The following is a 17,321-nucleotide window of genomic DNA, read 5'->3' as shown; positions in this document are numbered from 1 at the left end:
ACTTCTGTCCGGACACTGAACTTTATTTACATTCACTCACCACTGTCTGTCACTGAGCATGCTCAAACCTCCTATGATGCTGTTTAAGTAGTACATAAGAAGTTAAATTGGCAGACGCTGTTCACCACAGAAGGTGCAATAGCGCAGAGCTTTAGCTTAGCTGTGACTTCAGAGATCACTTAACAGAAAATCCAAAGGGAAACACAGTTTAGCAATTGCTTGTGGAGATGGTCTACATTTTTTTCAGACATCAGGCAAATGAGTGAGATCCACACCTGTGTAGCTGTGTTGTTTCCAGAGTGTGAGACCTTTCAGAAGAGTACATGAATGTTGGCTCGGCTTTATGATTTTTGATAACCTTATACCACACAGGCACTAGATACAAGCAGCTTTTACTCCTACTGCATAGTGATCATCTGCTGGCACTGAAGGAACAACTGACAGATTTCTCTAGTTTTCCAAATCTGTTTCCAAAGGGGGATCTTTCATATGCTGAGGCATAATTCACTTTTCAGTGGGAAATGTGGGCAAGGCAACAAAAGCAGCAACAGTAATTAGAGGTTAAAAACAAACTTTTGGAGATTTAGTCTGTTGAGGGAATTCAAGGCAGATTTCAGGAGAGAGTAAGCTCCCCTGCATTTATATGCTGCTTTGTTACTCTGCAAACTCTTCTTGTAAGCATGATGTAGCATGTAGAAATAAGATTTGGGGTTTATTGCACTACGTGTTGTGCAAACAAAGGAGATACGCCTTCTTCAGTGGGATTAAAACAGTCTCAGGGATGGATAAATAAAGAAATGAGCATAACAGGTATTATGGAAAATGCGTAGAAGAGAAGATGAGGAATGTAAGCTTATGCAAAATTTGCAAGGTTGGCATTCTGTTATTACATTCAACAGAGTACAGATACCACATTAGCAATAGGCATCAATTTCTATTAGTACAAATGAGTGAAGCTTGCAGAGTCCTGTGTTTTACTTCCCTTTTGCCAATACTGACAGTTTGACTTGGCAGCATGATATAATATGTAAAAGTTTGCTTACTGTATGATTAACCTTAAAAAATAATAGAATTCCTGGTGATCAGGAGGGCACTGCACCTGAATGTAATCTGCACAAGGTCAAGCAATGCAATGTAAAAGGTAGTGACTATGACACGATCTGGTAGCTGTTCATACAGATTGAAATATTTATTATTCATATTTTATATAAAACCTGAATTACTCAGGTCATGTAGTAGTCAGACTAGAAAAGACATCTTTTCTTAATGTTTAAGGAGGAAGATGTGGGATTCAACTCAGTTAACTTCACCAGCTCCAAGGGTACGTGTCTCATGCAAACATGGTGCTTTAGGCTTTGTCTGTAGTCAGTGAAGAAATATGGTTAGAGTCAAAGCACTGCTCATCCCACCTGTCTCCCAACAGATGCTTTAAGGAGCTTTTTTCTTTCACTAACATGAGAGGGAGCCCTGGTCACCAGTCAACAGTAAACACTTAGTTTTTTACATTTAATTTAGCTACATGATTCTTGTCCATGACAACTGACTTGAGTAAAGGTCAGAGACTTCAGTCATCTGTACAGCAGCCTAACAAAATGTCCTTGTGATTCTGAGCTAGACATTTGAGCAGGTATTTTCAAAATCAGTAGTTCTTGTTAAATGTCTGGCTCATGTCCATCTTCCATCTCCTCCTCCAGGAAATATTGCTTTCCAGCCTCTTAGATATATGTACAATTAATTAATAAAATACAAAATAAAATTGTGCTGTATGATTGTTCTTTATCCAGCTTCAAGTGGAACCAGAGTGTTTCTGGAGAAAAGAAGAAAAGCCTGTGTAAAATTATTTATAGCACAAATACACAGCAGTTTCTTGAGACTAATATTTCATGGTGGGTAGGGAACTCTTACAGCTTTGTAATTTCCAATAAGTCATTTTCTTAGTCTTGTGCCCTACCTTTCTAGCATACCAATGAACATCAGGAGAGCTTATGAGCCTTTCAGGTTAGAGTCAACAATAAAACAAGTAATTTTCTCTCAGATGTGTTTAGTGTACTGATGTTATTAGTCCCACGTCTGCTAGCCTCTGGACATTTTCTTTCCCAAGACCATCATCAAAACTAACTCTGGATATGACTATGTTATGAGAAATATAATATCAGTAGGAAAACAAAACAACAAAAAAAACCCCAATAAAATCTGACAGCCACACAGTATCTGTACTAGATCATGTGAAGAATAAAGACACCAACCCCCATTTCAGCCTTCTTCATAGTGCCAGCTTTTTTCCTCCATATTCAAGCATTTTCCACTACCAAGCTACAGCAATTAAAAAGTTTAATTACAGCATGAAATTCTCACTGTTAGGGAGTCTGTGTATGTGGTTCTTCCTCCCTGGGTAACCTTTTATCGAGGTTAGGGAACGCATCACAGTTTCCAACGACTGCAGAAGTGAACATGTATGGTCAAAACTATTCCTGCACAAGCTGCTTGAAAGGCACCCCAACAGTTCTGATGACCTGATTTGTTACCCTTCAAATTGCCCTTTTCCACTTTCATGCTTTTTTCTGCTACCACACTCACGCACTCCGAGATAAACAGCCTGTCCCTGTTTATTCTTTTCCCACCAGCTCTAATGTTGCTGATTTTACATCCTTATTCAGTATTTATAATAAGGTTGTCCTAGTAATTTCTGCCTTGGTCTGTAGTGCTGGTACCCATGTTTGTCCTGTTTCTTGGATTGGTCTCTTGTTAGTGTAGCCTCAAGTCAAGGTGAGCATCTGCATACTGCATTATTCTTTCTTTTGCAATTTGTTATGCCTGGTAACTTCTCACATTGTTGTCTTTCTGTAGCTCATGTTTGATGCTTTTCACACATAGCCAGAAGCCAACTTGGCGAAACTGCTGATGGAAACAGCTTCTTCATCTTCTTGGTCTGAATGACCAGACACAGCCCCCATGGCCAGCAGTAGCCTGCATGGCTATGGACCTCAAGGGAAACAATCCCACTTCACTTTTTGCTTTCTGCCTGTCTTTCCCTCTTCTACCACCACAAAATACATGCACATGGTCCAGCCTGTTCCCTGCATCTTCTGGCATGTTGCTCTGTATTTCTGGTACTTTCCTTGGCTGCCTTATGTGGTGGAATGCTCATTAACCTTCTCTCCTGGACCAGACAATGGCCTGCTTTCTGATGACTTCCTCCATTCTCTGGCCTCTGAGCCATGTGGAGAAGCTGCCCAGAAAGAGTCAGTTACTATGTGCCAGCTGTCTTCCTGGACATCGTTCATCTTCCATTTGTCCAGATTACTTCTGTGACAGTGAAAACTGATTGAGTGGGAATGGGAATGACTGCATTAAAAGGATCTGAGACCTATGCCAGACTTTTTATGGGGAAGTTGCTCTTCTACCAGCCAGAAAACAAACAGAAGAGTTCAGAGGTTGTGTACTCCACCCACCCAGCTGTAGTGGGTTGACTCTGGTTTTATGCCAGACATCCACCAAAGCAACTACATCACTCCCCTCTGCAGCTGGTCGTGGGAGAGAAAATATAACAAAGGGTTGAGATAAGGGCAGAGAGAGATCACCCACCAAATAACACCACAGGCAAAACAGATACCAACTGGAGATATTAATTGAATTTATTACTAACAAAATCAGAGCAGGGTAACGAAAAGTAAAATAAAACATTGAAAACACCTTTCCCCCACCCTCCCTCCTCCACCTCAGTGGCACAGGGAGACAGAGAAGGGGGATTATGGCCAGTTCATTAGAGGTTGTTTCTGCTGCTGCTCAGGGAGAGAAGTCCTTCCCCTGCTCCAGCCTAGGACTCCTCCCACAGGAGACAGTTCTCCATGAACTTCTCCATCCTGTGGACAACATTTCTCCACAAACTGCTGCAGTATGGGTAACTCTTTCACAGGATGCAGTCCTTCAAGGACAGGCTGCTCCAGCATGGGTCCCCCACAGAGTCAGAAGTCCTCTGAGGAGACTACTCCATCATGGGTTCCTCTCTCCATAGGTTTGCAGATCCCTGTCAGGACCCTTCTCCAGCACGGGACTCCCACAGACTCACAGGTTCCTCTCAGGCATCCACCTGCTGTGGTGTGAGCTCCTCCAGGCGCTGCAGATGGATCTCTGCATCCCCCTGGACATCCATGGGCTGCAGAGACACAGCTGCATCACCATGGGCTGCACGACGGGCTGCCGGGGAATCTCAGCCCCAGTGCCTGGGGCACCTCCTCCCTCTCCTTCTCCACTGACCTTGATGACTCCAGAGTTGTTGTTCTCACATATTCTCACCCTGCTATTCTTTGGCATTAATTACAACTGTGCAAAGCCCTTTTTTAAATTCTTCCTAACTATTTTATCCCAGAGGCATTACCACTATTTCTGGATGATGCAGACTTGGCCAGCAGTGGGTCCATCCTGGAGCTGGCTGACGCTGGCTCTGCCAAACATGGGGAAACTTGTGGCAGTTTCTCACAGAAGCCACCCCTGTAGCCCCCTGCTACTAAAACCTGGCCATGCAAACACCAGCTTAATTCAGGCTAACATTCTGAAGACAACCTGCCAGCATACAAGTTTGCCTATAGAATAATTTTTAATTAACTTTTAATACAAAGATAAAATAAATACTGTGGTGTCACAATGGAACTGTGTCTTGTAGGTTTTCACAGTTATTTGCTAGGGAACAGCAAGAAGTGGAAAAAGGCTTTGTCTAGTCCCTAAAGTAATTGCTGCTACTGCTACCACTCATCTGTATGGAGTATCTTCCTCTTTGGGCTTACCCATGTGCTAGCAGGGTGTTGAAGGCTATTTATTCCTGAGGCAAAAGAAGGGAAACCCAGTCAGAGGGCAAAAATCTAGACTAAGTAAAATGACTGTGTCTCGTTTCACCATCCGTTTACTATCAGCTTACATTTCCCTGCCATCAGACCAGCCATGTCACATTGCAGTCTGAGACAGCACCTGCAAACCAATCAAATAAAAATATAATGAGGAGGATTATAATTAAGTTTCTCTATCTACAAAAGCAAGGATCTCCTTCCACATACAGATGGCTTTTGATACATCATAAGACATATCACCATGCTGTGTAATAAGAACTGTGCAGTGGTTTGTCTGGTGAAAAAAAGAGAATTTCCCCCCTGAGCCTCCTGATTTGTTTTTTATTGACACTTTAGTAGGACAGTAGGTAATATTAAGATAGAGGGATGAACCTCTGAGTTCAGGTTTGAACTAAATCCAGTTTTTAAATTACTGTAGGGGTTTCTTTATTTTTGGCACAGTGCACCTCTTCTGGAAATGGCAATCCGCGGCAAGCCAATCATACTGCCACAATAACAGTGCTCTGCAAACAAGATTTCTGTTTGGGTACAATGTGAAGGGTGAGCAGAAATTGTCCTTTAAGCTGTCCTTGTAGGTAAAAACAGGCCTCATCAAATTCAGCTTAGACCAGGATTTCATCAAAGAGAGAGATTTAACAAATCATTTGGCAAATATATTTAGAAGACATAAAATATGATTTTCAGATCACTTCATTATGTGTTATTTGTTTAAATGTACCCTGACTCAATTACAATTCTGTTTCTGTAAAATATTTTGCTTTCCATACAAATTGCTGAAAAGAATTTTCAAAATATCAGTATGTGATAAGCACTTAGTATTCGTAGGATCTTCTGAAAAGCCCATCTGCTATGCAAATTAATATCTAAGAGTAATTTCTGAATGGGGATTCATAAAGGCATGGTTCAGAAAACAATTAGCATATGTTTACCTTTCAGTGATTTCTGTAAAATACAGACTTATATTTGAATACTTTATACAATGAAGAATTATTTCCCAAACTGAGGTTGTGTTCATTACAACTAGTAATATCAGTATATTGTTTGCTTATTAACGGATTTGAATTTTATTTGCTCATTCCTCCACCAGATTCAACATACAGTGGTGGAAAACGCATTAATTTGTTTAATTGTTCATGAAGCATGTTGTACATGGCTGTGTTATTCCCCACCCCATGGGAGGAGGTGACTCTTGTTCTCAGTTGCTTTCAGGAGCACGTTTCCCCATCTGAGTCTTTCTGTCCTGTCCCCTAGTGCACCTGGTGGACATCTGGAACGTGATCGAAGCCTTGCGGGAGAACGCCCTGAACAACCTGGACCCCAGCATCGAACTGAACGTGGCTCGCCTGGAAGCTGTGATTTCAACCATCTTCTACCAGCTCAACAAAAGGATGCCCACCACCCACCAGATCAACGTGGAGCAGTCCATCAGCTTGCTGCTCAACTTCCTGCTAGCGGCCTTTGATCCGTAAGTCTGCCTTTCCTCCCGCCTCTCCCGACTGCTGAAAGGGTTTGACTTCCTCCAGAAATATCTCTCGAAATCAATTGAGCAGGCTCAATTCTGTCCCAAATAATGAGCATGTGAATAGTGCTAACTAGGGAGATAACCTAAATTAAGGGCCTCTGCTTTCCTTTCTTTCGAGCCAAATTCAGCACAACTGTGTTTTCATCCAGCTACTCAGACTTGTTCCAGTTTATATCAAAGAAGAATTATCTACAGAAACAAATTCACATGCGCTCCTAATTTGGCTTGTTGTTTATTGACACACCAGTGGCTGACACCACTGCAATGCCTCTGCAGCAGTGCCATGGGTTAATAGCTCATTATTTTGAAAGAGCTCATTTCCCTGCAAGTTCTTGCAGCTGTAAGCAATTTTTTTTTCTGGCTCATGCCAGTGCAGCATGATTTTGAGACTATGACAGAAATAGGATTAAAGGCCTCGAGGTGATGAAATTCATGTTGTTTATTACTGCATGGGACTCATATTACAAAAAGAACAAGTTTTAGATAGAGCAAACCACTTACATTAATGAGTATTCTGTGTATATCTACTGCAATTTCTGAATACATATTTGGCATACAATATTTGCAGTCCTCAAAACTGAGTTATTGGAGAACAGTGGTTAAGTCTGACAGGTGCAGATGTTGTTACTCTATGGCTTATTTTTTAAAAATTCAGCAGCAGAAAACACTGGCCATTAAACATGAAAACAAGGATGCTTCCCCTCTCTCTTCCCAGTCCTCTCTCTCGCTGCCCTGGTACTGGGTGTCATTGAGCACCTCCCAGTGCCAGACCAGCCGGTGGCTCAGTCGCTATGGCAACGGGGAGAAAAAGTAGGTGTTCCACATGAGAAGGCTGCACTCAACCTCTCCTCCTGCCCCTCTGAGAGGAAGAAAAGCCAATCCATTGTGAAATCATAGGCTTCAGGAATATTTTCCTCCCCTCAAGGGCAATAACAGAAGGAACAGGCATTTTAATTTGTACCATTGTGGCTGTGACCAGCACACTAAAGGATGCTGGAAATGACCAGATGCATTTATTGCTGCATGCCATAAGTGAACTGCTTCCTGGCTGGCAAGCATATAGAAAGACCCTGGTCTGTGGAAGCAAGACCTGTGGTACTGTGCTTGTTTTGTAGCTCACTGTAAAGGGATTAAGATCTCAGCTACACAACACAGCTACTTGCAGCATAATGGAGTAGAGGAATTTAGTCCCCTGGAGGGAATCAGAGAATGTTTTTAAGGGGGCAAGGTTTTGCTTTCCCTGAAATCATCTGTGGTTCATGATCTGTTTCTGAGCTCCCATCAGCCCCCCCCAGGGTAAGGAAGCTGTGACCCTCACTCTCTTTGTCAAGCAGCAGCTCAGTCTCTTGTGCTGCCTCTGAGTGTAGTGCATGGATTGCACTTCCCAGAAGGGCAGAGACCCACAAGGAATCCCTAGGAAGAGGCTCCCAGCTCTGAGGTCAGAGATAGGGACTAGCTGCCTGTCACTTCATATTAAATACAGCAAACATATTAGGTAAGGTTCATGTGCAACCTGAGATACCTAAGTTCAAGTTTCGTGTGTCAGCTAGGTCTCTCTTTACTGTAATGGAAGTCTAGACACCTGTCATAAATAAAGACATAGCAGTTAAGCATCTGATTCACAAAATGGGCCCTACACTTTAGTATGACTCATATCATTGAAGTTTTGTGTTGGATATTGGTTTAACAACCACTGGTGGTTCAGGTTTCCTGGTTTCTGGGAAACAGAGGGAGGGAGGTGACTCTGCATGCTACAGGGACAGTGTGAGAGCTGCTGGGGTCTCACCAGAGCCGCTGTCTCTGCTTCCCGTGTTGCTCCTTTCTGTCCCCTCCAGTGCAGCAGAACGGTCATTCTCTGCTCAAAGTTAGAAGCTGGTGGAAGGAGGAGCAAGGTCTTTTCTTGTGGTCTCATGTTCAGAGAGAAGCACTGCTTTGCAGGCTATCCAGAGGGACTCAGCAGGCTGGAGAAGTGGGCCCAGGGGAATCTCCTCATGAGGTTCAGCAAGGCCAAGCACAAGGTGCTGCAAATCCAGAGAAGGTGGTGCAGCTTTTCATGTCCCATTTGGAATCCAAAGAAAGTGGAGAAATGGAGTCTGCGACCTACTGTATATGAAAGGACCACAAGGGACAAGTTATTTCATGTTTTAAAGTCTAATAAGCCTGCCACTGTCTCATTTCTTTAGGTCTAGTCAATGTATATATTGCTCTTTGTGTACTGTACTGGCTGAAGATCCTCCAAACTTTAAACAGAGCCTTTTCCTTCTTTTATAGCCTGCTCAAATCCTGGCAGGTTTCTCTGCCCTCTGGCAAGGAGTGTTTCCTTAGGCCTGCAATACAGATGTCTTCTCAGGAGCTAAAACTTGGCTAGCAAAACACAAAAGGACCACAATGTGCTGCCATGGCATGTGGGCCAACTTAGCCACTGCCGGTGCTGAGCTTACATCCCAGTTTTTTATGGGTTTTTTATGGCCTTGGGGATTCATTAGGCCCACAGATATTTCTCTGCTGTTCAACCCTGAAAGGAGAAAAAGTGGGGGAAAATTATAGTGTATAGAATTTCATGTGAGACTGAATGGGATGTTCCTTCATGCCGCTAAAAGTAAACTTAAGTACAACCTTATAAAACTGCAAGCCAACAAATTCAAAATTCACAAACTGAAATACTTCTCCAATTAATTTATCATTAGTGTGTGGAAGTCAGCATCATGTGGTAGATGACCCTGATAGGCTGAAACCAGTGAGCAGAATGAGGTGGCCAGGCTTTAAAATAATCTAGACAGAAACATGTTTCATCTACGGTTTAACCACAGGTTAAAATTAGGCAATAGCTTTTGCTTCAAGGCCTAAGATGATTAACTGGCTTTATGAAACAATAGCACACTTCCTTCACTGGCACACCAAGTACTATGTAAAAAATTGACAAGTACAAACCTCTCTGAAAAATTGCTCCCAGGCTGGTGTCAAAGCCTAGGCAGCAAGGTGGAATGTCTGCCTCATTCAGTCGAGTTGTTCTCCAAAGAACTCACTTTAAACAGAGTGTGAAATATTTTGTGCTAGATCATCTCTAACTATTCCTGCTGCAAAGTTTAACTGATAAGAAAATCAGTGAATTTTCTGTTCCTTGATGTGCACTGTCCTATGAATGGAGTTGTGAGCTCTGGGCTATGAAACAGACCCTGCCTGGCTTGGGGCGAGGCTTGACTTCTACAGAGAAATGAGGAAATATTTGTGCCCTTGTTTAATCAGATCAACATTTGAATTGTACTGATTGCAGTACATACAGATGATCAATATCCATTTTGGAAATACAACTTCTTGCTCATTCATCTGTTCAGAGCAGTAAAGGGTTTAATTCCCTCTCTTCTCCACCTTTGCTACTCATTGAAAGCCACAGAGGCATTGACAAAGGAAGTCCAGCAAAAAAGAATGCATTTCAGAGATTTGGACATAATGCATTTGCTGTCCTACATGAAAGAATCTTGCTAAATGTCAATAAAATTTCATCTCTAAAACCTTGTTTTGAAAATGGGAATTTGTAATTACAGCCTCTGACATTTCAGAATTGACTGCCTTGATTACGCTGGGTAGTAACCAATAGCTGAGGAACTTTTCTTACTTTTGCAAAAGATACCTTAAAGTTTTGGGGGAGCATCACTTAAGCCTCATTAGTGAGGAGAATGGTATTTTCTCAATGTCCTTTTCATGGAACACATTTGCTGTTTCTAAAGATGTGGTGCTATTTCTTGATGGCTTTCCCCACCATATGGCTGTCTCAGTGTGGGTGTTGCTAGAGGTCCTGACAAGTGACAGTGCCATCTATTTGGTACCACTCTCCTTGGTGACCCAACTGGCAAAATCAGGCCCTGGAGCTGGACTCAGCCTTGTACAGTCTGTGGATTTTGTCAGGAAGTCTGTGGGGTTTCCCTGCTCTGGTGTCTAAAAACATGTATAATTTTTTGCCCTTTTTCCCCCAAGCCAGTGGGAGATAGCCTTTAACCCTGGCCATCATTCCCTTTCCTAAGTACTCCATCCTGTATTGTTGTTAAGTGCGCATCAGCTTCAAGGTTTGCTTTAGACATCATTTATGCTTCTTGCTGAAGAGTAACCTCAGTAAGAGAGGTGCAATATAAAATCAAAATATTTGCTGTCCTCTCCTGTTTCCACTAGTAAAATTTATTTCTCTTTGCATTAGCCAGCCCAAAGCTGTTTTCAGGGAGCACTGACTTCTCCCAAGATCTCCCTGCTGCTATGAGCCACTGCTTCAACATTTGCTTTTGCACAGCAAACCCTGTGAGGCCCCAGTGCTGCCAGTCAGGGTCATATGTAGTGCTTAGACACAGCTTAGGGCAGTTCAAATGATGCTGGCAAGTCTTAGGCCCCATGACCCTGTCTGTTCATCAGTCATATGTATTTAAATATGCATGTGTGTATGTGCACACGCACACAAACACACACAGACATATATAATTGGAGGGCAAATTGGGTTTATACTGGCTCTTGAGAATGCTTTTAGGAATACAAATGACCGATAGAAAATACAGTGTCAAAACAAATCAACTCAAATGGAGAGATTGAGGAGATAAATGATATCTTTTCTTTTTCTGTTTCTCTCTTCCATACCCATTTGAGTATGGGAAAAGCCAATGGCTCTAGGGTGGAAAGCTGAAGCCAAGTTGATATGTGTCTGCCATGCAAAAATATAATCCTGTTAGTAAATGTAACTAAACCTCCCAGGAAAAATAATCTAAATCTGAAGCACTTCCACATTTTTTTAATCTCTAAATCTTCCATTGCTTCTTAATAATGCCATTGCTTCTACTTAGCTTTTTTTTTTTTTTTTTAAATATAACAACTCTTTTAAAGGCAGATGGAAACCTCATGATGAAACAGTGCAGAAAAATTCCCAAGAGCCTAAAGGGCAGCATGCACAAGAAGAATACAAAAGGACCACATTCTCAGTCATAACAGTGCTAAGTCTGGTTTACACAAATCAGAATCTAATCAAGAAATAATGGAAGTACAGAAGCCTGGAAATTCCTATGCTGTGATTTTAATCTTATGAAGCCAGTCAAAGGGAACTCATGTAATGAAAAAGTGTGCACAAAAGTCAGCATTAAAGAATACAGTAAATAAATATTTCTTTCTTAAATACTGACATAGTGAATTCGTTACTTTTTGCTTGTATTTCTAGTTGAATGCCTGGGAAAAACCAGACTTTTAAATGAGTGGAAAGGATAATTAGAATTTATATTTAGAATTATGGGTTATACTGACATAGAACTAAATCTAATTCAATGAACTTTAAAGATTATTAGGGAACTGACTCATTTTCTAAAATCTGAGTGATTTAATGAAGTGAAGCATGTAGCATGCATCGATGTACAGATGTGAGCACACCATACATGTATATCTTATTGCATTGTCTGGTTTGGGATTAGCAGAGAAAGAGGCACAGTCACAGGCTCACTGTCCTTCCAGAATCAGTTCATCTGATCAGATGATGCAGTTTTCTTTCTTAAAATTGTGAGTGACAATGAACAGACTAATTTTAGAAATATTGATGAAGATCTAAATTTCTATGTACTACTATTGCCAGTGCAGTTAAACCATCTTATGTAGGACGTGATTATATACATGAAACAGGAAATCCCTTATAAACATTGTGTTCTCTGGTAGAGTAGACTGAAGATCCCAGAAACTCCATTTCCAAAAAACTTTCCCAAAACTTCATTGTCTAGCCACATCATTAATCCTGTCGGAATTTAGAAGGAAACATGACTGCCATTTTGGTAATCTCATAAATATTGGTTGTCTCTTTTTTAAAGCATGGTGACATGTCCTCACTGATGTCATTAATTAATATCATTAATTCATGTGGGAAGCTGTGAAGTAATGCCAAGGAGTTTGGATGATGGATTGAAGTTGCTCCTGTGCAACTCTGGATTCCTAGTGCCTTACACTAAGATTCAGAAAATTCCAAGAAAAACCACATTTCACCATTTGGATGTCGAGAGATTATCATTAAGAAGCAGATGAACTTAGGAGAGCATATTCATTCTCACCTTTGGAAAGGGGCTGAACACTAAACTGGGGCTGATAGGTGTTTTAGGGGCCAAGTGTGCCATGCAGTGTGTGAGGTCATGTTTTACTTATGCAGCCCAAATAAACCAGGTGTTCTGTGATGGCAGGTGATCATTGGGGACCATCATGGCTGTAAAAGGAGAATGAGGATAGTGAGAGGAATAATAAAGTTAAGCCATTGCATGCTTCAAGACAGTTGGGGGAAGAGCTGGCAATGTGCCTTTTTGCCCCAAGATAAGCTCTTGGGTGAATTTGGGGTTTATTAGCATTTATGCATTGTAAATTGAAAGTAGAGAGCCAGCCTCCCCTTGAACAAACCAGGGACAAAACTCTTCTCCATATCACAGCATGCGTCCTTCACTCATTCTGGATGCAGGCATATTCCCCATTTTCCTGCAAAGTCCTTCTTCAAGGTTCCTGGGGTCAGGTGTATCATTTCAAAGGCAATTGTCAGGACCTACTGACAGGTACAGATGAAGCTTGTGCAATGATGTGAGCACCGTGTGCTTTTTCACTTTTGTTCCCAGTGCTGATTTTTTCACTTACTTGGAATCTTCTAGGTCCAAAAAATTCCCAAAGCACTTAGGATAGGGAAGCCGTGAGTGTGATAGGTGTCTCCCAGTGCTACTGTATCACAAATAGCAGTAATAATTATCACTGTAGTGTATAACGAGATAAACAGTTTAATACTGAGCTTCATATACATAATAAATCTGCTCTGAGATCTTTACAGAGCAGTGTACTGATGTGTGTTCCCACAAAACAAACCTTCTTTTTAAAGGACTTATTTCTCTGTATGTCAATCCACATATATATATTGTGCATTACAGTAAGTGATGTCAGAAATATGCATTTTAATTGAACAGATTCTCATAAAATGGACATGTAAAATATGACTACTTTCTACTTTTGAACAGGGAAGGACATGGTAAAATTTCCGTTTTTGCTGTCAAAATGGCCTTGGCAACTCTTTGTGGAGGAAAAATCATGGACAAATTAAGATGTAAGTGATGTTTTTTACCTGTTAAAAATTGTTACGGTTGGAGAATTAGCAGTACAAGTAGAAAAGAGGGAATTAGGATAAACTACACTTTCTTGGCTGGGTTTGGGAGTTGCCCTATGTATATCTCTAAGTAAATCCCACTAAATGTTTGGTTGAACTTCACATGAGATTTTTAAGAACAAATTGCATACATTGAGGTTCTTAAAAGTGGATTTTTTTTTCCTTGGGGTTATTGAACTTGGAATACAAATAAGTGCCTCAACATCATGAAGCATAATTTAACCATTTCATCTGATTCTTTTTTATTGACATCTATGTCTTTTCACACATAGAAGATCAATATATTTATGTACTATTTATATTTTCTTCCATAGGGCATTCTTATGCCATCTATTTTGGTGAACAGATTCTCATTTTTTAGGATTTATTCTCAGTTCCCCAATAGCAAAGACATCGTTTACTTGTAGCTGCAATGGAAGACTTTCTGTTTAGTCATCTGATGTCAGGTCCAGAACACCATTTTCCAGACTTTTTGACGAAAAACCTTCAGTTTCCACTGAGCCTTCTACCTGAGCCCAAGCAAACTGAGTTTACAAATTACAGTTGCTTAGAGTAGACAAGCAGAAATCTCAAGCACTGATTTAGTTTTCCAGATTTGGTGCCATTTTTTAATGTATTATTTCTATGTAGAAACTCAAATACCGACTGAACTAAAGTTATAAATTATAAATTGAGCACCATTTGTTCCCTAAGCTGCTTTAAAAATAGGAACTGGGTCTATCCAGTGGAGGGCTGAAGTACAATGATGATTTTTTGGGTCAGCAGTCTCAGAGTCCTGTTGTCATAATTTCCCTTCCAGGTTCCTGGAAATGAAGCAGCTGACATGACAGCCTGAAAAACAATAAATGTTCCTTAGTCAGAGATCTCCTGCTAAGCAGAGGATAATTTTAAGCAAACGGAGAAGTAAGGGCTGACAAACTGACATCACTGCAATAATAAAAGTGTGATATTTTTATGCATAAGAAAGAGCGAAGAGTGAAAAATAACACATTGGCAAGACTTTCATTGCTTTGTGTGTCCTGTCCAAGACAATAATAACTGACTTAATGAACCCATTGTCAAGATTTTGATTTGACATGGTAAGCTGGCAGCAAGCAAAAAGCTGATGTAGTGTATCTTGTCAAATCAGAGCCTTCTTATCTGATTAAATTACTGCCTCATGCCATGCATCAGACTTTGCTTAAAAATGACCACACACAAAGAAAAACAAATCAGGAATATTTTAGCATTAAAATCAGCTAGTTCTTAATATTCTAAATAATTCTTCTTGTTTTCTATTAAAAGAGGTCAGAAATAAAGATGGAGTAATAATGGAGGTTTCCATAAGCCAGACATGTTTACTACTTCTCTTTCAAATCAGATGATACTGAACTCAGAGCAAATCTGTAGCTCACACTGAAGCTGCTGTGATCTCTCCTTCTCTTTTCCCCTTCAGATATTTTCTCCATGATTTCTGACTCCAGTGGGGTGATGGTTTATGGCAGGTACGACATGTTTCTGCGCGAGGTTCTCAAGCTGCCCACCGCTGTCTTCGAGGGGCCTTCCTTTGGTTACACCGAGCAGTCGGCAAAATCCTGTTTCTCACAACAGGTAAATGAAGAGACACGGGTTCTCAATCACCCCTCTGAACAGGCCAACATTCTTCCTGTCTTCCACATAAGTGCATATTTGCCCAGGAAACACAGGGCTGGATGAGGGGAAGGTCCACTCTGCTGATTTCTAGTTTTTAGGTTTGGTGCCTTCAACAGGAAGGTGGTCTCCATAGATTCCCCAAACAACCATGAAGAGAGAGGCTTAGTCAAAAAGTGATTCAGAGAGGATCTTGACTTACACGTTCCTAAATTAGGGAACTTCCTAATTTGAGCACCAATTACATACATACCTACCTTCATGTAATATAGTATTATATATATTTATACCCCAAGACATGCAGACCTTCATCCCACTTAGTTGGTGTTGGTATAAGCATACAAAACACTAACTTCTGCATACAAAGTTGAAGTTCCACCAAAAAAATATCAAACTTCAGGTTTTCCCAGTGATAGACACACAAGTTTAGGAGTGAGAAGAAAATCACCTTAAAACTTTTTTGTTGTTGGAAATCAATATGTATTAGAAAATCCTTAGTCTCTTACCAATAACACCAGTGAGACAGGATCAGGAAAGCAATGAATTTATCCTGAAGAAAATACAAGATTTTTCTGCAACTCAAGACTCCATAGGTACACTGAGTACAGTACATTGGCTTCAGCTAATACATAGCACTTCAGAGGCTTCCATAACTGTGGCTGGTTGTCTACTTCTCCAGTGGAGACAGAGAGAATTCCTCTGGCTCTTGCCACACATCACATATTCTATAAATATGTAGTAAGGGAATATGCTGAAACCTTGACAATGTTAGAAATAAAGTTGTATTTTCCTTCTCTTTATCCTTTCATTTGCTAACTGAATACTGTTGAACAAGTAAGTTCAATGGAGCAGGAATAGTGTCATTTTCATGCAAAATAGAGTCTCATTTTTTGTATTCTCTCAGTTTCATCACTAATCAATAGGCACTCCAGTCAGCCGAAAGGAGATGTTGAAATTCATTTATTGAGTCATCTCCCAATTCATTTTAAATGGTAATGTTTGCATATGTGAAACTAGTCTTGTTTCACAGAGGGAGACTTAAAACAGCATGTCATCTTATGTTGAAGAATTTACGTGGTGAAGTGACTTCTGGTAGTTTTGTGTTAAAATAATGCATAGGAACAGGGTATTCAAGCTTTGCATGTTGGTCATGCTGTCATTATGGATGAAAAAAGGAATTTCTTTTCCTGAAAAAATATAATTCAGGCCTCATTTTTTATTTCAGTAGCCATCAGAAATGGCACTTGCTTTGAGATTGTATGCAGCTGAGTGGACCAGATTCACTAAGGTACCTTTAGAAACAACATCTTCAAGCAGGCATTAGATGATTTTTGTTTGTAGCTCCACTTAGAGCTAAGAAGAGTTAAGTCTCTGACTGATGTAGGTACACAGCAGGTTTACAAAGCTGCTCTTTTGCATCTGGAGGCAGCCAAGTACTCTTGTAAATCTAGTCTGATATTTCACTTCAATTGACTTTATGTAGTTCTCATTACATCCTCACTAGGGATGAACCAGAGTTTTGAAATGAAATTCAGATCTTTATGACACCATGATAAATGGTATATACAGTCTTAGTCACACACAAGTCATTCTTTCTCTCTCTTATGTTGCATGTAGAATTATCAGAAATTGATAGCTTGGAATAAGTTTGGCACTCTCACTTGTTCTCACAATGGGTCACTTTTTCTTACCAGAAGCCTTTCAACCCCCTGATGTCTAGAGATTCTTCAATTTCAGGGAGATAAAAAAATTCTGAGAATTATCTGGTCGTGGTGTCAAATCCATTCAGTTTACATCTGAAAGGATTTTTCCTTTTGCAGAAATATTTTATTATTCCCAATTCTACTGGTTTGCTTATCCCCCCACGTATTTTCCTCTGCCTGTGAGCTACTGCTAGATTGAATGTCTATCCAAAGTAGAAACAACAGTGTTTCCTCATCAGCAAATTTGTGGGGCAGAAATGCTGGAGCAAGTGACTTAATGTTTCAGAATACAAATCTGTGGTTCAAAAAGAAGTTTTATCATCACCACTTTCCCCCATAGGTAGGATTGATGTGATGTTATACTGTATTTGTACTAAACAGTATTGTTATTATTGTAAAAAACACTTAAAAAAATATCCCAAACTAAAAAGATAGACGCTAACTTCATTTTCTTAGCACTTGTCTAAGTGTTATTCCAC

General features: G+C 40.4%; 1 protein-coding gene across 16 annotated transcripts in view; it reads left to right on the top strand.

Moving 5' to 3' along the window:
- Positions 1-17,321, top strand: part of DTNA (dystrobrevin alpha) — a gene marked incomplete at its 3' end in the record, with an annotated part of 181,353 nt that overhangs the window by 106,450 nt on the left and 57,582 nt on the right. For all 16 annotated transcript variants that reach the window (XM_084210490.1, XM_084210489.1, XM_084210486.1 and 13 more), the window contains 3 exons: positions 6,096-6,309; positions 13,365-13,450; positions 14,946-15,100. In XM_084210490.1, coding sequence (XP_084066616.1) covers positions 6,096-6,309; positions 13,365-13,450; positions 14,946-15,100 — 455 coding nt within the window. The remainder of the gene's footprint in view (positions 1-6,095; positions 6,310-13,364; positions 13,451-14,945; positions 15,101-17,321) is intronic.

The sequence above is a fragment of the Fringilla coelebs genome (genome assembly GCF_963513975.1).
Source record: "Fringilla coelebs genome assembly, chromosome: 1".
Lineage (NCBI taxonomy): Eukaryota > Metazoa > Chordata > Aves > Passeriformes > Fringillidae > Fringilla > Fringilla coelebs.
The sequence above is the reverse complement of the archived record's forward strand: the minus strand, read 5'-3'. Positions and strand labels throughout refer to the sequence as shown.